This window comes from Monodelphis domestica, chromosome 7, assembly GCF_027887165.1.
Source record: "Monodelphis domestica isolate mMonDom1 chromosome 7, mMonDom1.pri, whole genome shotgun sequence".
Lineage (NCBI taxonomy): Eukaryota > Metazoa > Chordata > Mammalia > Didelphimorphia > Didelphidae > Monodelphis > Monodelphis domestica.
This window is the reverse complement of record NC_077233.1, coordinates 210,369,199-210,395,342: the sequence shown is the minus strand read 5'-3', so window position 1 is coordinate 210,395,342 and position 26,144 is coordinate 210,369,199. Positions and strand designations below refer to the sequence as shown.

Here is a 26,144-nt window from a genome sequence, read left to right as displayed (position 1 = left end):
CAAAGATCTCGTGCTCTCTCTTTTTAAGATATTTTATTTCATCAAGTACATGTAAAAAGTTTCTACATAAACGTTTTCAGAAGTTTGCGATCTAAGTTGTCTAAAAAATCATATTCTCTGAAGATCTTGGTCTCTTTTAGTCTAATTCTTTTAACTTATTTACATACTAAGTTTATTTACTGCTTATCTACATGATGATGTCAATACTTTTTAAATAATAACCCAGAGCCCTCAAATGATATTATGAGTTGTTAAGTATCTTTCTCTTCTCTATTTTGCTTTAATATTATAAAATATTTTCATTGTGCTATATACTTAACTACAGTGGTTTGGGGGGAACATCAGGCCTGTTTACATGACAGAGTCCAAAAAGTGAGACATTTTCTGCTCTCCAGGAGTTTACATTAATTGGGAGAGACAGTACATTAAAAGAAAGTTCTGCTACAGAGCAGATCTTAGTTATTCTCCTGAGAATGAGAATTTTAGCTAGATGGAAGATTATAAAATGGATTTGTGAGATTCAAGTACCTTGTAAACTTGTAAACTAAGATGGAAATAAGTAAAGATAACTAATTAGTGAATTTTGATGCTTGGAGGGCTATTCATTACCACTGTTGGTATCACTCACTTGTGCCTTCTCATATGTGACTCTTGTCATTGCCCTTGAGTATTCATTCCATGTTCTTCTAGAAATCCCTCACAGAAGGACCACCCAGTGTCCTGGGTCTTTCTTCTACCTCTCAACATTCCATCTGTAGATTATCTTTTCTTGTTGCTTCATGCACATCTTTCTGATAAATCATCTGCCATTTTTCCTGCACAGTTTTTCATGGTAATCTGTTGAAGCCCTATCAAGGTGCTTCTTTCCACATGCACTCCAGTGCTCTTTGGATGACCTGTAACTTTAATTCTGCCCAACTGTAGGTCAGACAATCTCTTGACCACCACAAAGCATCACCAGAACATTATTGATGTTAACAAGTTAGGCTTTGGTTTCAAGGAGAAGCTTGGGGTCATTAAAAGCATTTTCCAGTTTGCCAAAGGGAATCCAACTTGCAGTCTTTATTCTAGTCAGTTCAGGGCTCTTTGTCCATTTGCAGTGCCTTTCCAAAGCATATGTAATGGCATTCTATGAGCTGTCCATTCTAGTATATAATAGTAGAGCACCAACAAAGGCATTTTTTATCTGTGTGGTTTTTCAAATGTGAATTTTGAAGCCAGACTCTTTAGTAAATATAGAATTCAGAAGATTCTACATTGTTCTAGGGGTTGCTACAATCAGCATAATGTTGCCATTGCCATCTGTAGAGAACCCCTTTGATTTGGATTTATTGTGAACCTCCTCCATGACACTGGCATGTTTGACAACCATATTTTCCTGTTTTATGCTTCATTGTTAATTAAAATTTAGTCAGATATATGCATTTTTGGACCTAGACAATGTGAGAATTAGTTTTGCAAGTTATTTATTTTTGCATCTTTCAAAGAAACATGATTCTCCCCCCCCCCCTTTTTTTTTTAAACCTTTACCTTCTGTCTTAGAATTGACACTGCGTTTTGGTTTCAGGGCAGAAGAAGGATAAAGGCTAGGCAATGGAGGTTAAGTGACTTGCCCGGGGTCGTAGCTAGGAAATGGCTGATGTCATTTGAAACCAGGACTTCCCATTTGCAGGCCTGGCATTCTATCCACTGAATCACCTCGCTGCCCTGGAAACATGATTTTAATATATACATAAGAGACATTGATGGAGAGTTGGAAGGCAATTTTACTCTTATAAAATCAAATATTTATAGATAACAGATAGTAAGTGCAGTGAGATCTCATCAACACTATATCTTTCAATCATTTGTATGACATTAAAGTTGTAGTATGGTATAGAAATCTGGACATGGAGTTAGAAAGATCTGAATTCAAATCCAACCTCAGATTCTTCATACCTGTGTAACCTTGGGCAAATCATTTAAACTCTATTTGCCTCAGTTTTCTCAACTGTAAAATGGAGATGCTTAAAGCACCTGCCTCCCAGGATTGTGAAGATCAAATGTGTTAATATTTGTAAAGTGCTTAATATAATGCCTGGCACATCATACTGTTGTTTAGTTAATCATTGCCAAACCCTTCAAGACCCTGTGGGCCATAACATGCCAACCTTGTCTGTGTTCTTTTCCTTTGTTGTATTTAAAAAAAATTTTTTTTAATAATCCTTATCTTCTGTCTTAGTATCAGAAGGGTGTTAAGGGCTAGGCATTTGAGTTTAAGTGACTTGCTCAGGGTCTGTAAAGATTAAAATTTAGGGGAGACTGAGGCAGGTAGAAATTGGTTTCTCTCTGCAAGGAGTATTATATTTGATGAGGTTTATTAAAGGTTGAGAATTTAAGAATATACAAGTAAGAAAAAACACGTGCCTAGGCCAAAGCCCTAGACAAGACCTTACCTACATTATGGAAAAAGCCATGTCTGCCCCAAAATGGAAGTCCAAAAGAGAGCCAAAAGCCTTTGCAATCAGCTTAAATCCCTTCTCGATCTCGGCCCAGGTGAGATTACAAAGCATCTGGAGAAGTGGAGCAAAGGCTTGTGGGGGTTGAAGTCCAGAGTTCGAGTCTATTTTTTACAGGTCACACAATTAGAAAGTGTCTAAGACCAGATTGGAACCCAAGTCATCCTGACTTCAGGCCTGGCACTCTATCCACTACTACTAGCTGCCCCCATGAAGTTTTCTTGGCAAAAATACTGGAGTGGTTTATCATTTCTTTCTCCAGTGGATTAAGGCAAACAGAGGTTGACTGACTTACCCAGGGTCACCACTAGTAAGTATTTGTGGTCCAATTTGAACTTGGTTCTTCCTAATGCCAGGCTCCCCTCATGCCTTATCCACTGAACCACCAAGCTAGCTACCTAAGCACATTGTAGGTATTTGATAAAATGCTTATTCCCTTCCTCTGTATAACTTCCATCAAGGATGCCCTCGATACATGTATTAGTTATTTTCCTGAAGATTTCTATAGAGAAGAGAATATATTCATATTGGTCAGTAGTTACTGGTATTCTCTTGGTAGTTTTTTTTTTTAAACCCTTACCTTCCATCTTGGAATCAATTACTTTGTATTGGTTCTAAGGCAGAAGAGTTTTAAGGGCTAGGCAATGGGGGTTAAGTGACTTTCCCAGGATCATAGAAGTGTCTGAGACCAGATTTGAATCTAGGACCTCTGGTCTCTAGGCCTGGCTCTCAATCCACTGAGCTACCCAGCTGCCCCCTCTCTTGATAATTAAAAAATAAAAATAAATTCTGACTCAACCAAATGTTTTATATCCTCCCTTTTATTTTTCTTGAGAATTGATCTAACAAACACTCAAAATTGTCACCTCTACTGTGAATTTTTTGTTTATTTGGTCTAAACCAAATAGACCACCCTCTGTGTTCATCATTGTTTTCTTTAGTGCCATTTCTGTTTCCTCATATAGGGCTGAACTTTGCCGAGGACTGTAGCAAACATGTTTGCAGACTGCCCAATATCAGAGACTGTGAGGTTAGCATCCAAATGTTGTGGCTCCAATGTCATAAATGAAAAATAGCTTGTAAGAAATCTTGGCACGTCTTTTTATTTTTTGTTGTCTTTTTTCCACTTTCATCCTTAAATGCTCTCAACATGATCTATCTTAATTAGGTCTCATCACGTTTTCTGTAAGCTTGTTTTTGCCTCCAGCCAGCAACTGGCCTTCAAACATCTCTGAAATACTTTCTATGTGCCAGGCATTGGGCTATCAAAAAAAAAAAGAAGGGAAGTGTTCCAATCCTCAGGAGTTCATTTTGATGGAATAAAACATGCAAATAACTATGTACATAGAAGATATAGTCAGTTTAAATAGAAGTTCATCTCAGAGGAAGGGCTGATGAAAGGGCTGAGGGAGGAACAGAGACTGGGAAAAGCCTTCAGCAAAAGCTGGGATTAAATCCATGTCTTGAAGGAGGCTCTAAAACAGTTGAGGGGGAAGGAGGGTATTCTGGAAATGAGGGAGAGCCAGTACAGATGCAAGGAATTTGGGAAATGAGGTGTTTTGTGAGAAGACCAGCAGGGCCATTGTGGCTAGATCTCAGAGTTTATGGAGGGGAATAAAATGCTAAAAAAGAAAGATAGGGTGGGGCAGCTGGGTAGCTCAGTGGATTGAGAACCAGGCTTAGAGAAGGGGGGTCCTAGGTTCAAATCTGACCTCTTTGACTCATCCAGGGTCACACAGTTAGGAAATGTTTGAGGCCAAATTTGAATTTCTGTCTCTACTCCTGCACTCTGACCATTGAGCCACTTGCCTGCCCCTAGGCATGAATCTTACTTCTAGTTACAAGAAATTGCATTTCCTCCTCCAACATTATTAAATCACAGAGGTCCTAGTGTTCAAGGGGCCCTTCAGGCAGTCTGGTGAAGCCCCTGGGCTCCTTTTAAAAAATGATGTTTTTAATTGTATTAAGATAAAACACAGGATTATAAAGGAAACCAATTCTGTGGACATTTAGGGTATCCCAAAAGTCTTTAGTGCAATATTAAGCTTTAATAGCTTTAGGAGGTTAAAACTATACTAAAGGGGGCAGCTGAGTAGCTCAGTGGATGGAGAGCCAGACCTAGACGGGAAGTCCTGGGTTCAAATGTGACCTGGGACACTTCCTGGCTATGTGATCCTAGGCAAGTCACTTAACCATCATTGCCTGTCCCTTACTGTTCTTCTGCCTTAGAATCAATATACAATATTGATCCCAAGATGGAAGGTAAGGGTTTAGAAAAAAAAAGAAAGATAGAAAGGGACCAAGTTGCAAAAAGACAAACAGAATTTTCTATTTCATTCTGCTTGTATTAGGGAGCCGCTGAAGTTTATCTGGGAGGCGTGGGGGAAGATATAACATGATCAGACCTGTTCAATAGGACACTTTGGCAGTTGAATGGAAGATGGACTGGAGTGGGGAGAAGCAACTAGGCTAATTATTAGTCCAGACATGAGGTGGTGAGGGTTAGGGAGATGATTGTATGAATGTTTGGAAGGTGTAATAGATAACAAAAGATGGGATGGTAGAAATGAACAAAATTTAGCATCATATTCTTACTGTTTTGTGAAATAATACTGGTCTGATCTTTAACTATTCTCTTCCATAAAGATTTTCCACATTAGTTTATATTCCCCTTGGCTGCCATCTCTCCACAAGTTAACTTCTTAAGGAAATATGATGATTTATGTAAATTTCTGTTCTTTTATCCATTTCCCTTTTTTTAATGTCAACAACTTGTTTAGGTCAGGTTGAATTGCCTCAATTGCACATCATAGTTTATTTTAAAATCAAGTATCAATTTTGATTTTACTTTAACAAGTCATTGTTCTAACTATACATATGGCAGTTAATCTGAAATTTTCTCCCTTAGGGCCAGTCATTTTCTGTTCAAATTTAATTAAATTAATGTGTTATTTGGTATTCATCATAATCAGCACTGACTATCTTCTTTGAATAAAGTTATTTCTGAAGACTTGCGTAAACTGATGCAAAGTGAAGTCAGGAGAACAATTTATTCAATAACAACAATATTTTAAAAAACAAATTTTAAATGACTTAGGAACTCTGATCAACACAGTCACCAGTCACAATATCAGTAGCCTTGTGATGAAATATGCTGCCCACCTCTTTCTTATGGACTCAAAGTGCAACTTGAGACATATTTTTTTAGACATGGCCAGTTGGGGAATTTGTTTTAGTTTGTAACAAGGTTTTTTCTTGCTTTTTCAGTTTGGAGGTCAGGGTAAGGGTTGTTGGGAGGGATGAAAATAAAATTCATTTTTTACTTTTATTTTTTTATTTTAATTTTTTAAAACTCTTACCTTCCGTCTTGGAGTCAATACTGTGTATTGGCTCCAAGGCAGAAGAGTGGTAAGGGCTAGGCAATGGGGGTTAAGTGACTTGCCCAGGGTCACACAGCTAGGAAGTATCTGAGGCCAGATTTGAACCTAGGCCCTCCCATCTCTAGGCCTGGCTCTTAATCCACTGAGCCACCCAGCTGCCCCCTAAAATACATTTTTAAAAAAGAAAGTATTCCTAATATATTAGCAAGATACTTCCATATAGTCTACAAGCCATTGGCCTCTTTATTCTTTAATCTTATTTCCTAAACTTTTTGCTTTCTTCCTCTGCCCACTTTTCTATTGAACTAATCAAATATCAAAATAATCTTCATGCACAAGTGTCTTTGTGCACAAAAACACACAAAGACAATCGTCATCCTCGGTTACTGAGAGACTACTACTGTGTAATTTAAGGTCACCATAAGAGTTTTTCTATAATCCCATTCTTTGCAGCAGATGTTGATGTATAGTCAACAGTTATTTTCCTAATAGTATTGTTTCTTTGGGAAATTAGGGTGAATTCCACACCATAGCAAAGCATCAGAGAAGGACTTTGTAGAGGAATATTGATAATAAAGAAATCTAATAAATCTGAACTCTTCATACTATAAAAGTTGGCATCATAGAGGATCTGAAAAAATAGTAACTAACATAGAGGTAAACATCTGTGTACTATTGATAGTAAGAGTGATACCATGTAAAATTCAGAGAGTGAGAGTTTAATTGGAGGGATAATTAGTGAAAGGTTACTATTTATCAATCAATCTGTCTTTGAAAATGTCAGCCCAATTTGTTAGGAAACCCACTGGCAAATGTGAACTTCATGCTTAGATGTTATCTGCTTGATAGACTTAGGTGACATTTGAGGAGTCTGGTTTGACATCTTGGTATGTATATATAAGTTGTCACTTTTTTTGGCTTTAGGTGGGTGAGCAAACACATAAAAAAGCCAATTCGTTCTACTGTCCTTAGTTTGGACTGGCACCCCAACAATGTTTTGCTGGCTGCTGGATCTTGTGACTTCAAATGCAGGTGAGAAAAAACTAAATTTTATATATAGATTTCAAATTGGCTCACTAGGTGTTGACTCATTTTGTATTATCAAATACAAAACAAAGCCAAGTAGTAATAATATAGAAAGACCAGGACCCAAGTCTCTTTTTACTTCTATTTGTTTTTAGTAACATCTTGCCAATATTATCACAAAATATGTATGAGTAATATAGACTGGGGAGAAAGTTTTGATACCTCAATATTATTTCTCATATGTCATCTCTGGCAGCGGCCCTTGTGATATCACTACTATGGTATTAATGTACAAAATGTAGCATAACTACATAAGATTTTCTTGTACTGTTATTTTTGAAGTAGTTCACTGATTACTTTTCTTAGAACAAGACTGGAAGAAATACAGTTGGGTTTAAATTTGATCCATATGTCACCAAGAAGCAGGAAATCTTGGATTTTGCCCTTCTATGAAAAACAATGTCTTTTGGGGTACATAAGACCAGAAAAGATGTCAGGAATCTTTCTCCAATAGGTTACATGAAGAAGAAGGCGGCTTGTATCACCAGTGTTGGGTTATTATTTGGAAAGAATGCTTGTTAAATATTTAAAATCAGATTTTAACAGTGGGGAATTGAGTGAACATCAATTAAGTAAGGCTCATCTGGTGAATGCCGTTTTAACATAAAGCTTTTTAGCCATCCTTCAGAATATGTCCTAAGGTTTCGAATGCCATCGGGTCTCCTAAATTTTGATTTGTTCCTACAGTAGGTTCAGCTATTGTTGTTTGTAATGGTGTAGCTTCTTTGGAAGTTGAAAATAGGTATTGTTAACAAAGAAAGAGGGATAGCTACCACTATCATTCTGTTAGAACAGAGCTAAAAATATGATTATCAAGACAGAGTTTAGTTCACATCATACAAGTGCAGAATAGCACATATAATCCAAAGTATAACATAAAAACTTTATTATTTGAAATAGATGATTTTCTGGATATAACAACCAGTTCGTTATTATCCTTTAATCATAGCTTAAGATGAAAATAGTTCACTCTGACTTAATAACTAACTCTGCTCACCACTTGCTTCCACTGTTGAGGTGGAGAGGGATGGATTTTTTTTTTTTTTTGCAGTAGTACAGGCCTGAGGTAATAAGAGGCAAGAATGAAGTGGTAGCAGTGAAATAGAAAGGAATGAATTTGATATAATTACTAAGGAATGAGCGACAGGACTTGGTATAGACTAGATCCAAATGGAGAAGAACAAGGCATCAAAGATGACTCTGGTTTTCAGAGGCTAAATGAATGGAAGAATGAAAGAAACATTGAAATCTGATAAGGAGTTGGCTTGGCAGAAAATCAGTTTCAGTATGACAAATTAATTTTTAAATCACTTGCTGTTGAAAGCATTAATTAGGCAGTTACAGCTTTGAAACTAGTGCTCAGAAGAGAGTTTAGGAATAGAGGTTTAGGTTTGGGAACCTGGGTCTCATTTTCCTTATTTTTAAAATGAAAGAGTTAGACTTGATGACTCTTCTCTCTAATCTATGGACCTACAATAATCTAAACCTTGAGAGTGGATTAATGTTCTCAGAAAGCAGGAAAACAGCAGACCAAGCCATGAATAATGCAGATATTTAAGGGGGAAGTGAAAGGAAAGTAGTGTAAGGATAATTTTAGCTTTGTGACTTGGAATCTAAATAATTGGTCACCAGGGAAAATTCCCAAATAATAAAATATCCAAGTCATCTGGGAATTATGGTGATTTTAATTAATACAGAGAGAAGGAATTAAGGAAAAGAGAGAGTGTGTGAAAGAATTAATTTAAACTGCTCTGGCTCAGGCTGAGCCAGACAGTAGTTAAAGGCCTTGGCCAAAGTGGCTTCCCTGAGCCCAAGGGGAAAGGAGTCAGTCTTATCACTCACCACGAGACCATTTCCAGGAGGCTGTCTGAGGGGGATCCTCCAGGCTGAGTTCCAGTCCTCACTGAACTGAACTCCAAATCTAATTGCACTATGAACTGAATTCAGTTGCCTGAACTGACTTTTTTAGCCTCCATTTAAAGAAATTTTCTCTTATATCACCTCCCCTAAATTTTCACATCTACCAATCACATAGAGCTTTCTCCAGGACTGCCTATTCTTTAGTTCTCACCTTCTTTGATTAGATTTTCTCCAGGACTATCCACTCTTTAGTTCTCACCTTCTCTGGTTAGATTATATCTTCTGAGGTACTTCAAACTTCTTTGTTAAGCTTACCTTTTGTGAGTTACTTGACCTTTTTGTGATTAATTTAACCTTTATAGGTACTTAATACCCTTTTGTATTAGATCTAAAAATATACTTAGCTTAAGTTTTAGCTTCACTATAAGGCATGAGTTAAGTACCCTCATTGTTCAATCAGGAGTTTACAATTTTATCTTCCCCTAAAGTATGTCTAATTAGGGTGGAGTCATTTCCAAGTTCACAGTAGAGAATAATGTTATTCCCTTGACAACATTTTCAGTTATGGTCTGTTATGCAGGTACTCTTGTTCTTTTTTTTTTTTATTAAACCCTTACCTTCTGTCTTGGAGTCAATACTGTGTATTGGCTCCGAGACAAGAGTGGTAACAGCTAGGCAATGGGAGTTAATGACTTGCCCAGGGTCACACAGCTAGGAAGTGTCTGAAGCCAGATTTGAACCTAGGCCTCCCATCTCTAGGCCTGTCTCTCAATCCACTCAGCCACCCAACTACTATTATTCTTGTGATCCACCCTTGAATTTTAAATTCCTTTGTCATTTTCTTCATTGTGTTTTTAAAAAATGAAAATGATAAAGGGTTCCATATTTCTATGTAAATTAGATGTTCATCTAGGTATCTAATTCCTCTTACTCCTACAAATACTTGAAGACTCCTATGTAAGGGTTAAAATTAATGGTTGGACAATAATTATATGAATTTATGTGGTTGCCAATATTATATCTCCAGTCAGAAATTTATTTACAGATATTTACAAAATGGAGAGAAAACAGTAGAGAAATGTGAAGAGGTTATCTGTCCTATCAACCTAAATGTTTTGCTTCAGGTCTGCTTAATTCAGGCAGAGATTAATTAGCTCTCAACTAAGAAGGCTGGTAGTGAGTAACCATACGGCCTCCTCCAAGATGGAAGCTAGATTCTCCAGAAGCTAGGAAAGGGGTCAGCCTTTTACTCACCCAAGGAGGTAATCCAAGAGTCAGAGTCCAAGTAGAAGCTGAGCTCAGAGCCCATGATCCAAGCCATAGTCTCTAGCAAAGTTCCCTCAAAGACTATCCAAGACTATCTCCAGAAGACAATCTCTTCAGAATATCTTCTCAAAAATAGTCTGCCCTGAAGGAGTTCAGGGCTTGCTTTTTATGGTGACTTCTTGTCTCTTCCCTCTTCACAGTGTAACAATTAAAATTAGTTTTTCTGCTAAAAATATTATATTTTATGAGGTTTATTAAAGATTAAGAAATAAAGAAAATACAAAATTAGATAGCACATGCCTAGGAGGGCTGAAAGCCCATTGAATTTCACTTACTACATCTTGAGAGACACGTGTGCTTGGAAGCGGAAGCAGAGAGAGGGAGGGAGGGAGAGACAGACAGACACAGACAGACGCAGGCTGTACAGTCAGTTTAAATACCCCTTTTGCTCTCGGCCCAGGTGAGGACTGTAACAGTTAAAATTTAGGGGAGACTGAGGCAGGTAGAAATTAGTTTCTCTCTTCAAGGAGTATTATATTTTATGAGGTTTATTAAAGGTTGAGAATTTAAGAATATACAAGTAAGAAAAAACACGTGCCTAGGCCAGAGGCCTAGACAAGACCTCACCTACATAATGGAAAGAGCCACGTCTGCTCCAAAACAGAAGTCCAAGAGCGAAAGAGAGCCCAAAAGCCTTTGCCATCAGCTTAAATCCTTCCTCGATCTCATCCCACCTCAGAATTGCGTGAGATTACAAAGCATTCTGGGGAAGTGGAGCAAGGGCTTGTGGGGATTGAAGTCCAGAGTTCAAATGTCAATTTTACATACCCCCGTTTGATCCTCTGGGAAGAAGTCCTTCCCCAAAGGATCATAAAAACATAATCAATTTAAAGATTATAATAATTTGAGGATAAGAAAAAAAATAAAATAAAACCCATAATTACTGAACTCATTGACAAAAAGCCAGTTAGGGGGCAGTCCCCTTTGGCATAAAAGTCTAGATACAAATAAATGTTCAATCAACTACACCCAAAGTTCAATTTTGTGCAGCTTGTGGTCTGGAGGCTTCTTCATGGTGACTTCTCCAACAGTTCAGTTCTGGATTCAGAGAGGTAGCATCTTCTTTACCTAAAATTCTTCTCAAAAGGAATTTAAACTTTGAAATTTAAAATAATAATATTTTTTACAGGACTCGGGGAGATTATAGGAGCATTCTGGGAACTTCAAAGGACTTCTTAGAATTGAAGTCTGGGGTTCAAATCTCCATTTTACAACAGGGGCCAATAACAGTTTCTAATTTGTCTAGCACTACCCAAGTAGCAGTCTCTGTAGGATAGACTTCTCATCTCCTGAAGGTTAAGTTCTCATCAAAAAGATTCACAGATAGGGCAGCTGTGTTGCTCAGTGGATTGAGAACCAGACCTAGAGACTGGAGGTCCTAGGTTCAAATCTGGCCTCAGACACTTCCTAGCTGTGTGACCCTGGACAAGTCACTTTATACCCCTATTGCCTAGCCCTTTCCACTCTTCTGCCTTGGAACCAATATGCAGTATTGATTCCAAGATGGAAGGTAAGAGTAAAAAAAGAAAAAAAAATTTACAGCTGATTGAATTTCTAAGTACCTTGCTATCTTCTCACCTAATACTAAGTAAAGTGTTTAATCTTTTGTTGATTCAATTCAAAAGTAGACAAAGGAGAGTTAATCCTGTCTTCAAAATCTAGTGAGGTACTAAATAGGGTACTTAAGTTATTGTTAACCAAAGTGTTAACTCAAAATAGACAAAGGGAGTAAAGGATTCCCTTTCAGAACTATAAACTCAGAGAGAACAAATAATTCCCTTTTACACCTACTAAATCTTTTTATTGATAGTTTAAACTTCTCTACTAGGAGCAACTAGGTAGCACAGTGGATAGAGTGCCAGGTCTGGAGTCAGGAGGACCTGGGTTCAAATTTGGCCATGGACATTTCCTGACTATGTGGCCCTAGGCAAGAAATTTAACCTCCATTGCCTAATCCTTGCCATTCTTCTCTTAGAATTAATGTTAAGAAAAATGGTGAGAGTTTTTAAATAAATTAACAAACACACATCCCTACTTTAACCTACTTTAAATGGAACTATCATTCTTTCAAGTGTTGGAATATTAGCTTCTTTTTTTCAGTATTAGACATTCCTAAATTTCACAATTGTATGAACTTCAGCAGTATTTCAAGGACGCTTCAACAGTTCTTCCATCAAGGCAAAACCTTCATCCCCCCCCACACACACACAAAAAACCCAACCTCAACAAAGTTTGTCCATGAGATGGTCTTTGATAATTAATGTGGCCAAAGAATTAAAGGCCTCTCTCCTGCCGTGTTCTTGAGAAGTTTTCTAACCTCCACCAGAAGAGCTCCCAGTTTTGCATCCCAAGACTTTCCATTCTGTTTATGGCAGTGATGGTGAACCTATGGCACAGGTATCAAAGATAGCATGCAGAGTATTCTCTGTGGGCATCCTGTCTGGCCCCTCCCAGTTTGTTACCAGAAAAGGTAGGACTCGGCGGAGCTGCTCCCCTCCCCCTCTACCATGCATGATGACATTTTTTCACATCCCACCCCTGCCCCTCTGGGAGCTCCCATTGGGAGCACACAAGGGATAAGGTGGAGGACTTACAGGTGGCAGAGATGGAGGGGGGAAGAGTGCTCAGGCCACTCCCCTCCCCCTCTCTATACTCACTGAGTACATTCCTCACTTCACCCACCCCTCTACCCAGCAGCCCAATGGGAGTGCTTCCTCCCTCCCCTGTGTGGATTAAGGGGGGGCTCAGGGTACACCTGGCACACAGTTGGAGGGGGGCATGGCATGTGGTCTCTGAGCAAGCAGGGGAAGGCAAGGGCACAGCACTCAGTGGGGGGGTTGGGGGAGCAGAGAGTACTCCATCTCTAAAAGGTTCTCTATCACTGGTAGATGGGATGGGATGGGAACTGAAGAATGGAGAGAGTCTCTTGAATAAAGTAGCTCCCATCCACTATAACAGTTAGCATTTTCTCTGCAACATAGAAAGTTTCCCAGAGCAAAAGTTAAGTTGTCTGCCCGAACCTACATAGCCGGTAGGTAGCAGGTGAGACTTGAACTCATGTTTTCCTGGCTTCAGAGATAGCTCTCTGCTTAAGCCCTGGCTGCCTGTCTACTTGGGACTGCTCCTAATTGTTAGGAAATACTGACTTTGTGACCATTTTCAAGTCACTTAACTTCTTAGTAGCCAAGTAACTCTTAAGATTTTAAGTTATATACAATTTGTTGATCAACGTCTCTGGAAAGATTTTTTTCACACTGGGAATTTCTTACACTACTGACGTCATAGTCATAATGTTGTTTGCTGTCCTCTAAGATCTTAAATCATTTTCATATCAACTGTTCATTAGCTACATTTGTAAATTACATCTTTAAACTTATATATTGGACTTTAAATTTATTCCTATTAAATTTCATCTTATTAGTAACATTTACTTTATCGTTCTGTGTGTGTGTGTATATGTGTGTATAAAAACTTTATCTTTTGTCTTAGTATTCTATTCTTGGTATGTTGAGTCTAAGAGTGGCAAGGGCTAGGTAATTAGGGGTTAGTGACTTGCCCAGAGTGGCATAGTTAGGAATTGTCCAAGGCCAGATTTGAACTCAAAACTCCTCTCTGGGCCTGGCTCTCTGTTTACTGAACCACCTAGCTGACCTTAATTTTATTTCTATGAACTTTTATTAGTAAGCTTTAGTCCACTATTCTGGCCTTTTGCTATGTATTTGTAGTGAACCTGTGATCTAACCCATACTATGAGCCCATCTTGTTCACAAGAATAACATGTGTGATTTTGTCAAATATTTTGCTGAAATCCAGATACACTGCATTCTCTGACCTGCTAATCTGGTAATCCTGACAAAAAAGAAGCGAGTTAATCCTGGAATGACTTGTTTTTAGTGAAGGTATATGCCAGATTTTTTGCAAGGAATCTGTCTTCCAGTACTTTGAAGATTCTACCTCCTCCCTTTTGAAAATCAGGACATTTTTCTCTCTTCTGTCTCATAGCACACATTCTGTTCTCCCTAGATTTTTAAAAATTATTGGCAGCAATTACATCCACCAGGTTTTTAGTACCCTGGGATGTATTACATCCTGTCCTCCTGGCTTGAACTCACTGAGGGAAGATGGATGCTTTCTTACTGTCGTCTTATCTGATAACCATTTTTATCTATTCTTCCCACTACGGAGATCATCCTCCTTGGCCAATTAAAGAAGCTAAATAAGAATTTATTTGTTCTTTTTCCTCTATCATCTGTTATCATCATCTCACATCTTTGAAACAACCCTTAAGATGATTGTCTCCAAAGTTAGTCCTGGATGACAAACACAGTCCATCTCCATGTCATAACCAAAAACCTTTCCAGCTAAGACCTCCTGGATCTTGTACCATTGGTGTTAACCAAGAATCCAGGGTTACCTCCAGGTCATAGTGACACAGGTAGAACAGTATGTGGGTTAGCAGAATGTAAGGGTGTATATGTACAAAATACAAATATTTAGACATGATAAATTCCTTGGAATAGGGAAAATGGGTTCAAGTGTCCTAGCCCCAACACTATGTCACAGTCACTTTGCTTCTTTGTCCCTAAATTGTCTCATTGGTAAAATGGGAAGATAATACTGACTCTACCTTGCAGCATTGTTGTTAAGTACTTTGTAAACCAAATGTAAGACATTAGATATGTTCTTTTTAATTTATAGTTTGTTTTTTAATCTCTTAGAGTATTTTCTGCCTACATTAAAGAAGTTGATGAAAAACCAGCCAGTACTCCATGGGGTACCAAGATGCCTTTTGGTCAACTGATGTCAGAGTTTGGTGGTACTGGAAGCGGTGGTTGGGTCCATGGGGTCAGTTTCTCTGCCAGTGGGAACCGCCTCGCTTGGGTCAGCCATGATAGTACTGTATCAGTTGCTGATGCCTCTAAAAATATGATGTAAGTATTCTTTACTTTTTTAAACATATAGTATCTTCTATTTCTGAAACTTTTTCCCTCTTGTTGGAAATGGGATATGTGAAAGTCAAAGCTGGTCCCTATTAGTTTAATCAGATGAGCGACCATAATTCAGTGTAAAATAATAGAAATACATTGAGACTTCGAATTGGGAAATTTTCATTAACAGAACAGCTCCTTTGAGGCATATTTGTGCTAGTTAACAGCTAATATTTGAAATGTTTTTTAGATCTGAACTTGAAAAAAGGTTCTTATGTTCTTACAGCCAGAAATAATTTCTTTTTTTGTTGTTGTTAATTTTATTTAATTGATTAATTAAGAGAATTTTTCCATGGTTACATGATTCATATTCTTTCCCTCCTGTTCTCCCATCCCCCTTGGGTTTTACGTGTGCCAGTGATCAAGACCTATTTCCACATTATTAATATTTGCACTGGGATGATCATTTAGAGTTCTTTCTCTGGATGTCAATAGCATTCTCAGAAATGATTTCTAATGAAAGAACTATTGCAAATTCCTTTGAGAACTTGTCTGGTTTATAGTATTGATAAGCATTCCTTCAAAATAATAAGTTTATTCTATTAGTCTTCATTATGCATCTCCCTAACACTTAGGTTATCATAAGACATCTACTGGACTTATTGAATAGGAGATATTTTCTTGCCCTAGTTAGCCAGAGAATATTCAGCATTTTCATTAATTTGGACCCAGTTAAGTAAGGCCTGAAATTTTTGATGCTAATTTTCTTGTTAGATATTGGAACAACTTAAATTGTGATGACCCCATTTATTATTTAAGTTCTCAATGACTGAGGTTAATGTTTACATATTTATATGTTGGGGAAATAAAGAAAAACAATTCAGTCATCATTTCTCCTATCAGTTTTTGCCTTTTCTTGATAAACACAGATTTCTAAATGAGTCCAAAGAAAATGTGGTTCTTTATTTTAATTACTAATAAGATGTAATAACATTGTCCTAGAAATCAGTTTTCACAAGTAACTTTGGCTCCCTCTAGTGTCACATGACAGTATAGTCTCAAATTTGGTTTGGTTTTTTTTTCCTTAACTAGATTAGGGTTTTATGTATTTCCCCAAAATGTCATGATGTTGTAGTGTTTGTAAGGTAGTAGATTTTATTCATTTTATCCTGTTGGTTCAAATATACTTAATTAACTTTTTTAAAAGTATTAAGAATTTGGATTTAGGAGCAACTAGGTAGCTTAAAGGAAGAGCACCAGACCTAGAGATGGGAGGTCCCAGGACCAAATCTGGCCTCAGACACTTCTTAGTGGTGTGAACCTGGGCAAGTCACTTAACTCCAATTGCCTAGCTCTTACTTAGTATCAATTCTAAGCCCAGAAAGTAATGTTGGGGGGTTGAGGTAGAGGGACTCAGATTTTTTTTTTTTGCACTGTCATACCCTCTGAAAGAAAGTTTCACATGGTAAAAATCTGATGTAGAATGCTAGTCCAGCACCTGACACTAACTTTTTAAAAATTGTCTTTAAGAATATACTGTCTTTTGGGGGCAGCTGGGTAGCTCAGTGGATGGAGAGCCAGGCCTAGAGATGAGACATCCTGGGTTCAAATGTGACCTCAGACACTTCCCAATTGTGTGACCCTGGGCAAGTCACTTAATCCTCTTTGCCTAGCCCTTATTGCTCTTCTGCCTTAGAACCAATATACAGTATTGATTCCAAGACAGAAGGTAAGGGTTTAAAAAAAAAGAATATGCTGTCTTTTGAGTAAATCACAATTGATCTTTATTCATCCTCAAACTTTCATTGAGTACCCAATGCTAAGTAACATAAGATAGGAGTCCCTTCTGTCATAGAATTGTAAAGTCAAAAGATGCATAAAAATAGAGCTAACAGTAAGTAGGATATCATTAAATTCCAAATAAATAATCATTTTTATCTAGAGTAGTCATGGAACACCTCTTGGAGAAATAGAAATCGGGTTAGCCTTTATGGGACAGATATATTTAAATAGGGAGTAGAGTCTTTCAAGAAAAGTGAGCAGGCAAAAAAAAGAAAAGCAAGCAGGGGGCATATAGGTGGCACAGTAGACAGATCCAGGCCTGGAAATGAGAGGTCCTGTGTTGAAATCTGGTTTCCAGCCATGTGATCCTAGGCAGATCTATCCCTTACCATTCTTCTGCCTTGGAACCTCTACTTAGTATTGATTCTAAGTAAGACAGAAGTAAGGGTTTAAAGGGAGGGGGAGTGAGTAACATGAGCAAAGATAATGAGATAGAAGAGCACATGGCATATTTAGAGGTCAGTGAACAGATCAGTTTTACTGGAATGGAAGTCACTTAATCCTCTTTGCCTAGCCCTTATTGGGTTGGAATGGAAGGTTCCTTTTGAGGAAGGAAGGAAATAAAATTAAATGATACGATAGCCTTGACTGGAAGTTTGAATTTTTTTCTTAAGTTGATGGGAAGCCATTGGAAGGACTTCCCATCAACATAATATATGTAGTGGATAGGACACTGGACTAAAAGTCAGGAAGACTTGGATTCAAATCCTGCCTCAGATACTTAGTACCTATGTGATCCCAGGCAAGTCCTTTAACCTTTCTGGGCCTCACTTTCTTCATCTGTAAAATTAAGGGGTTGGACTGGATGACTTCTCTTTTTAAAACCCTTACTTCCTTTCTTAAAATTGATACTAGGTATCAGTTTCAAGGCAGAAGAGCAGTAAGGGCTAATCAATTGAATTTAAGTGATTTACCCAGGGTAACACTGCTAGAAAGTGTCTGAGGCCACATTTGAACTGGGTAGCTCCTATCTCCAGGCCTATGAGTTTTGTTCACTAAACCACTGTAGAAATAAAAATAAATAAATACTCCTAGTATTGAAAAATACATAACTTACAAGGATGCTTACAAGGACATAACTTACAAGGATGCTGGAAATGTAGCTCAGGGGTGGCAAATTTTCCACCTGCACACCACCTACCTGTCCCTGGACTCAGCTTCTAAAGTCCCTTCCTTCTCTAAAGTCCTATGATCCTAAGAAAGTTACCATAGAATCCATCTCCTATCTGTAATTCTTTAGAATGTTGATATTTTTACTCTTAACATAAGCTTGTGTCTTGGGAGCCCCTGAGAGAGAGATTCTTTTGTCATCTTGTTTGTCTGTAAAGAAGCTAAGTAGTCAGTTTCAGCTCTTGTTTAATAAGTGTTCTTATGTTCAGGGTTTCACAGCTGAAAACAGAGTTCCTCCCACTCCTGAGTGTGTCATTTGTCTCTGAGAATAGCGTGGTGGCTGCTGTGAGTATCTCTTTTCATTTTTTTTCTTGTGGCACTCTGTAGTCTTTCAGCAAGAGAATAATACATACATTATGAAGCTGCTCACAATGTATAAAAGCCCTTTACAGAAAATTGTATTTGCTTTTAATAGTGAAAAATGCTAAAAATGAATGTTCTGTTTAGCAATCAGCTAAATGTATGATGGTATCTTCCATGGCCTTAATGATGTCTTGTTTCAGGGCCATGACTGCTGCCCGATGCTGTTTAATTATGATGATCGTGGCCCCTTGACCTTCGTCTCCAAATTAGACATTCCAAAACAGAGCATTCAGCGCAACATCTCTGCCATGGAACGCTTCCGCAACATGGACAAGAGAGCCACAACTGAGGATCGCAACACTGCTCTAGACACACTACACCAAAACAGTATCACGTAGGTGCTCTTCATTGAGGGTCACCAGCAGCCTTAGTCTTTGTCAGATTCTCAGGATAGAAACCTTTATTTTATTTTATTTTAAATTTATTAATTCCAAAGCAGAAGATCTGTAAGGGGTTGGTAATTGGATTTAAGAGACTTGCTCAAGGTTACACAGGAAATGTCTGAGGTCAGATTTGAACCCAGTACCTCCCATTTCCAGGCCTAGCACTCTATTCATTGAGCCATCTAGAGACCCCTAGGATTGAAACTTTTAAACAGATGCACTTAATCTCCTGAGAGAAGTTGTCTTGTGGCTAGTATACTCTTCCCTCCTCATACTATTCAAACTAGCATTATTTCATGAAAGAGACATACTAACAGTCTGAATTTCCTTTTCTTGATTTTTTTCACCCTAAGTATTTCAAGTTATATTAAGATACAGAATAATTTTGACTTTTGTGATATGAAAAGCAAAACCCATTTATTGTGAGGATTATGAAATACCTGCAGCAAAATTTCAAGGCCGTGGGGGCAGCTGGGTTGCTCAGTGGATTGAGAGCCAGTCTTAGAGACGGGAGGTCCTAGGTTCAAATCTGGCCTCAGCCACTTCCCAGCTGTGTGACCCTGGGCAAGTCACTTGACCCCCATTGCCTAGCCCTTACCACTCTTCTGCCTTGGAGCCAATACACAGTATTGACTCCAAGATGGAAGGTAAGGGTTTAAAAAAAAAATTTCAAGGCCATATAACCTATCAGCATGATTTTTTTGTCAAAATATTTTTCAGAACCATAAGAGGTTCTCAAACACTTCAGTCCAGTGTCATCTTAGTTTTCTTACTAGAAAACATGGAGGTAGAATATCACAGCTTTGTTCATCATGATGCTTCCAATTCTATTTTGGCTCTGGATTTAAACTCAGTATTCTTGTGGATGAGACATAGAGTGGTGTAGTCTGAATACAAGTCTTGATTCAGAGCCAGGCCCTCCTCTGACATTTTTACTGTGTGACCCCTTGGCAAGTCATTTAACTTCTGAATACACTTAACAGTTCTCTAAGTTACATAGAAAGTGCTTGAATTTTTTCACCTAAGTATTCCCAGTGCCAGTGAAATCATGGGTCTAGTCCCAAACCCTGTCCTTGTACCTAAGAACAAGATGATTGTGTGGTTAGAAAAAAAACCAAAATTTTTTTAGAATCATCATGACAAAATTATGGTTTCTTTTGACTCATTTCACACCAGAGACTTGTAATTGTATAATAAGAAGGAAGACTTGAATTTTGTCCAGAAAAAAATAATTAGAGGCTAAAGGGAAGAGTGAGGAATTTTTTTGAGAATTCAAATCAGTATTTCGCCGAAGTGCCATAAGATAGTCTCTGTCTTAATAGATTTTTGATCGCCTAAGAACAAAATTTGATAAGAATGATGGATGGCAAGCACATTAATTTTTCTTTGAAGGACTTTGAAATGGCATAGTATGGTGGAAAGACCTTGGATTTGGAGTCAGGAGACTAGTTAGCTTTGCCACTAACTTGCTATGTGACTTTTGTCCTCAATTTCCTTTTTTTCTTTTTTCTTTAATTCTTACTTTCTGTCTTAGTAACAATTCCTAGACAGAAGGGCAAGGGCTAGGCAAATGGGGTTAAATGACTTGCTCAGGGTCACTTAGATAGAAAGTGTTTGAAGCCAGATTTAAATCCAGGTCCTCCTAAATCCAGGCTATCTTATAAATGTTCTTCTCAAGGACCTTTAAAATAGCCATTTTTAGCATATTTTTCCCTTGCAGTTTTATGCAGATTGCATACCAGAAATATCCTTATTGCCTCTCTTGAGGTTTTTAAGGGTGTAGTTTAAGGAAAAAAGGTGGGGGGTGATACCCTTTTAGGACAGGAATGGCTTTTTTCATTTTTAAGTCTGAATTCTTCCTGGAAAAAAAGATAGATTCCATAGCTTGTTCAGAAGAAAGATTATTTTGTGAGTTCAGACATTGATTTTCTGCTTAAGGAACTTGGAGATGAATTCCTCTATTCCCTATTCTCTTCTTTACTTGTTTGGAATGGGTAACATATATGTCTTTACTGGTGAATTTTATGATATAAATGGCCAAAAACTCAGTAGGGTCGGAGTTTTATTTGTTATAGATCTTTTTGGAATGATTATGATATTTTGAACCTTACTTTTTTTGTATGTTTAACTAGATTTTAGTAAGGTTTCAACCTGCCTTTAATAATTATTGCTCATGGGACAGCTGTCCCATGTAGTGTAGGCAGAGTGCCATACATTGTGTTGGGAGGACGAGGGTCCAAACTTGGTCTCAGACACTCCTGACTATATGACCATGGACAAGTCACTTAACACTCTTTGCCTAGCTCTTATTGCTCTTCTGCCTTAGAACCAAGGCTTAGTATGGACTCTTAAGACAGAAGGTAAGGATTTAATAATAATATTTATACAGTGCTTCTACTGTTACAAAGAATTTTCACATACATTATACCAGTAGAATTTCTTAGCAATCCTGTAAATTATTCAGGTATTATTGTCCTCTTTTTATAGATATGGAAAGTGAGTTTCAGGGGGATAATTTGCCCAAGGTGACAGGTAGTGAGTAGTAGAACCAGAACTTGAACAAGTCTCATGCCTGATGGAATCTGATCTAGTAAAATCAATGAAAAATATTGCTATTGTGGTTATTGATGTAATTCTGCTTCTGTCCCAAACTCTGGGGAAGCATATGAAATAGATGATCATGATTCTCCAGGTCATTTAGTAAATTCTTTGGCAGACTCTGGAAATCCACTACTTCTAAGGATTCTGCCTTTCATTTCAAGAAAACAAGCCCTGAGGTGCATCATTGAAGCCTGCTATCCATAAATCCATGAAGCACAGCTTAAAATGAACTTTCCTCATTTTAGTATTTTTGTCAGAGACCTGAAAGCAAAAAAAAATTGAGGTGTCCTCTGAGTAAAATTGCTGGCAACCAATTTGAATGGGAAAACTTGATATTCTAGAGTTGATGGATAGCTCATTCACTTGAACTGCCATAAAGCTTGACCTGCTATGGGATAGATTGGACAGCCATAGATCACTGCCACAGTGTTAACGTTCCCTGAAGTCCCTCCCTTTATTCTTCCTTTTTCAGCCAAGTGTCTATTTATGAAGTGGACAAGCAAGACTGCCGAAAATTTTGCACCACTGGCATTGATGGAGCTATGACAATTTGGGATTTCAAGGTATTCTTTGTCTTGTGTAATAGATATTGTCTGTGTAGTAGTAGTGGCAGAAATAAGTAACTGACATTTGTATGGCGGTCCTGTCTATCTATGAAGGGCAACATTAGCCATAATCCGTATTTGAAACCAAGTAACAACAATACAATAGAAATACACATGGTTAGATGTGCTTCATTAAAAGATTTAAGGCAAATTCTTTACTAATCAGGAACTTCTTTCAGTCTTCAGTTATTCTTTCAGTGGAAAGATTAATTTATGTGGAGATACTGGCTCAGTTAAATGTGTAAACATCTGCTCTGTGTGTGTACTCATATCTATACACACACACATATTTCTGTTTGGCTTATCTAGGTCCAAGGAGATTCTAGTCTTTAGAATTTAGTCACTTGACCCCCATTGACTCACCCTTACCACTCTTCTGGCTTGGAACCAATACACAGTATTGATTCTAAGACAGAAGATAAAGTTTTTTTTTAAAAAGAGAAATAAAAAAGGAACAACAAATGTGTGATTGCAATATACTTATGTAAACAATCTAGAATAAATTAAATTATCCAGTCTCTGTTAATATGCTTTACATCTAAATAAATAGAGAGATTTTACCATTTCCTGGAGGCTTGAAGACCAAGTATGTATACATATATGTAGAGATATGTATCTACAGAGATCTATGTTTGTATGTATAAAATGTTTTAAAATATATCAATTGTATGTGTTCCAAGAAAAACCACGTAAAAGAAAAATGATAATCCAAACCAATAATATTTAAGTACTAAATACTCCTGGGGTCAGCTGAGTAGGTCAGTGGCTTGAGAGCCAGACCCAGAGATGGGAGGTCCTATCTTCAAATCTGGCCTCAGACATTTCCCAGCTATGTGACCCTGGACAAGTCACTTAACCCCCATTTTCTAGCCCTTATCACTCTTCTGCCTTGGAACCAGTACACTGTATTGATTCCAAGATGGAAAGTAAGGGTTTACAATAAAAATAAAAAATAAAAGAAGTGGGACTTGAGTTAGGCTTTGAGTATAGTTCTCTTTAGTGGAGGAAGTCATTCCAGTCAGAGCTAACAACTTGAGAATATGAAAAAAGATAATTATTTTCAAGGTCTTTTTGGGGAGGTCAATCTTGCTAGACCAAAGGGTCTTAGTGGGGCAGTAGGAGAGTGTTCTTTTATCATTTCCACCTATTGATAACATAAGCTTTAAGGCTCAGCTTAAATGTTGTCTGTCTCCTTAGAGCCTTTCCTGATTCCCTAATGCTCCACCATCCCTATCCCCACATCTAGAAATGTCTTTCTCTGATCTAATCTCTTATTTGGTCATTTTACATTCCTTTTCTAGGTTTGACATCTTCTAATTTGTATCATATTTACCTTTATATATGTCTCATCAACCCATTTAAGATTAAGGAATATGCCTTTATTTGTCATTGTGTCTACCCTGGGGCTTAACATAGCATCCACTAGGTAGAATATATTTACCATTTGATATAAGGCTAAAGTGTGTAGATAGTCCATTGTAGGGAGTTATTAATGGGCAGGCCTATTTGGGGATTTTCAGATTACCACTATAAAATTAATTATTGATTTTCTCTTTTCTCTCCAGACTTTAGAGTCTTCAATCCAGGGGCTACGAATCATGTGAAGCTGTATTTCCACTCTCTAGCATGACAGACATTTGACAGAATGCAGCTCGAGCACTTGCATGAAAATGGGAAAGACCCTACCATAAGCCAACACTGAGAAAATACCCCTTGCAGATGTTTTGTTATTGTTGTTTTTTGAACATAATTGGTGATCGTATTGGTTTAAAAAAAATCAGCAGTGATGTCTTTTTGATTGGCTGTTTCATTCCATTCTTGACCAAAGCTGCTCTTTTAAGTAGTTTATTGTGGGAACTTGTCACACTAAATTAAAGGGGGATTTTATGTAAATTGTCTGCTAGAAAAATAAAAAATTAAAAAATATAGGAAGCATTTGTCTTGTGATTTTTTTTCCCAAGTTTGAATTTGTTGTTTTTGAATGAATTAAAATGTTGTTTTGGTTTTGGTGTTAGTTTTTTTGTTTTTGTTTTTTTTTTCTGTTCTATTTCCCTTCCATTCTGGGGTGGGGGTGGGGAGGAGCTAAAACTCAAGTAACATATATAGAGTCAAACAAAAATAATTCTCCACATTGGCCATATCCAAAAACCATATGTCTCAAAATGCACCTTGAGTTTTCTCACCTCTTTGTTAGGAGGCAGATAGCTTATGTCATCATGGTTTCTGGAATTGTGATTGGTCATTACAATAAGCCAAGTTCTTAAATCTTTCAGAGTTGTTGTCTTTACAATGTTGTAAAGTTATTATAGAAAGTGTTCTCCTGTCTTTCAGTCTACTTGCCTACTAGTTTTTTAGATTTCTTTGAAACCATGCCCTTTATTTATTACATCAAAAAAATATTGTTATATTCCCATGCTATAATTTGTTCAGCTATTCTCCAGTTGATGGGTTGGCTTCCAATTCTTTGCTACCACCAAAAGAACATTTATAAATATTTTTCTATATGTATGTACTTTTTTTTTTCTTTCTTTGGACTCCTTAGGGTATAGAACAGGAGTCCCCAAACTTTTTACACAGGGGGCCAGTTCACTGTCCCTCAGACCGTTGGAGGGTGTAAACCTTAAAATTTCTTAGACTTGTGAATGTTGGAAATTTCACCATTGGAATGTGAACCCCATTGGCAAGGGAGGTTCCTCCTCCTCCCTTCTTAAGATTACTTTAGGACAGAAACCTTTTGCTGAACAATGGAAAGGGCTTTGACCTATGCTTAAGCATAGAACAGGAATTTCTTTGAGTCATGATTGATTTTAGAATTGATACAATGGAGATACTTGGAATGACAGAACCAGGTCTTGGAAATTGCAATCTCCACCCTACTCAGTCCTAACAGGATTTAGGAAGGGCTGCAGCATAGATCAAAATTTAATTATTCCAATCTCTACCCTACTCAGGGTAACAGGATTTAGGAAGGGCTGTAGCAAAAGATAAAGATTTAATTATTTGAGAATATGACCTTCAACAGACATGTGCAAAGCCACAGACCTCTGGGTGGTCCTGGGTTAAGCTAGAGCCACCATTGGCACAGGGAAAATGATGGACAGTGATTGGTATATGTGAGAACTGAGGGGAGGGAACTTGGATGGTTTCCTTAAAGATAGAGGGGTCTGAGGACGGTGGGGGGGTTGGTTGGAGAGTTTTTTGGCTCTGAGAGGTTGTGCTGCTCTGAAGGAAGCTGGAGGTGGAGGCCCCTGAGACTGTTTCTCCATTTTGGTCACGTGAGTAATAGGGACTGATCTCCTTTCTTTGCCTCAGCTATCTAAGGGCTTGGGCCTTTTGGCCCAGCCTAAACAGAAGGTATTTAAGCCCTATTCCCTTCTCTCCCCTTTCCCTCTCCCTCTCTCTCTATATCTCTAATTCCTTTCTTCCTCCTGTTTGTAATTAAACTCTATAAAAGGTTGACGGCTGACTTGAGTTTTCATTTAGGAATTACATAGCTGAATTCCTTGGCGACCTTAAATTAATATATATCAAGGGCCAGACTATAAAAAAAACTATGAACAAATCCCTATGCACACTGCACATATTTTAAAGTAAAAAAAGAAAACAGGAACAAATAAAATATTTAAAATAAAGAACAAGTAAATTTAAATCAACAAACTGACCAGTATTTCAATGGGAACTATGGGCCTGCTTTTGGCTAATGAGATGGTCAATGTCCAGTTCCATATTTGTCACTGCTAGCTGTAACAAGTTAATGCAAGTGTGCATCAGTTAGTCTAGATCTGGTTGGAGATTTCAAATGTTTCATTCTGGAAAAAGTCTGTTCACAGACTTAAGTACTGTCAGAGCTGGTTGCCATTTTGAGTGCATGGTTCCTGAGATTAACCCTAAACCCCAGATCGCCTCTCACCATGTTGATGTCTTCCATTGTGCAGCCACATAATCCTTTGCGTAGCACTTTGTTCTTATTCAGTTACTCTCAGAACAAGGCACCAGGCAAAGGATTATGTCACTGAAAGTAGTACTGTACATGAGTGATGCCACACTTTGCAGCACCTAGGTCTATATTATAGAACTAGGAAGCAGTATTGCTGGGTGAAAA

At 37.8% G+C, this 26,144-nt stretch overlaps 1 protein-coding gene across 1 annotated transcript in view; it reads left to right on the top strand.

The window, feature by feature from the left end:
* Window positions 1–23,970, top strand: part of ARPC1A (actin related protein 2/3 complex subunit 1A) — a 41,344-nt gene extending 17,374 nt beyond the window's left edge. Inside the window, exons 5-10 of the mRNA XM_001363598.5 lie at window positions 6,803–6,910; window positions 14,869–15,081; window positions 18,300–18,375; window positions 18,594–18,787; window positions 21,910–22,000; window positions 23,608–23,970. Coding sequence (XP_001363635.2) covers window positions 6,803–6,910; window positions 14,869–15,081; window positions 18,300–18,375; window positions 18,594–18,787; window positions 21,910–22,000; window positions 23,608–23,646 — 721 coding nt within the window. The 3' untranslated portion in view covers window positions 23,647–23,970. The remainder of the gene's footprint in view (window positions 1–6,802; window positions 6,911–14,868; window positions 15,082–18,299; window positions 18,376–18,593; window positions 18,788–21,909; window positions 22,001–23,607) is intronic.
* The last annotated feature ends 2,174 nt before the right edge of the window (window positions 23,971–26,144 follow it).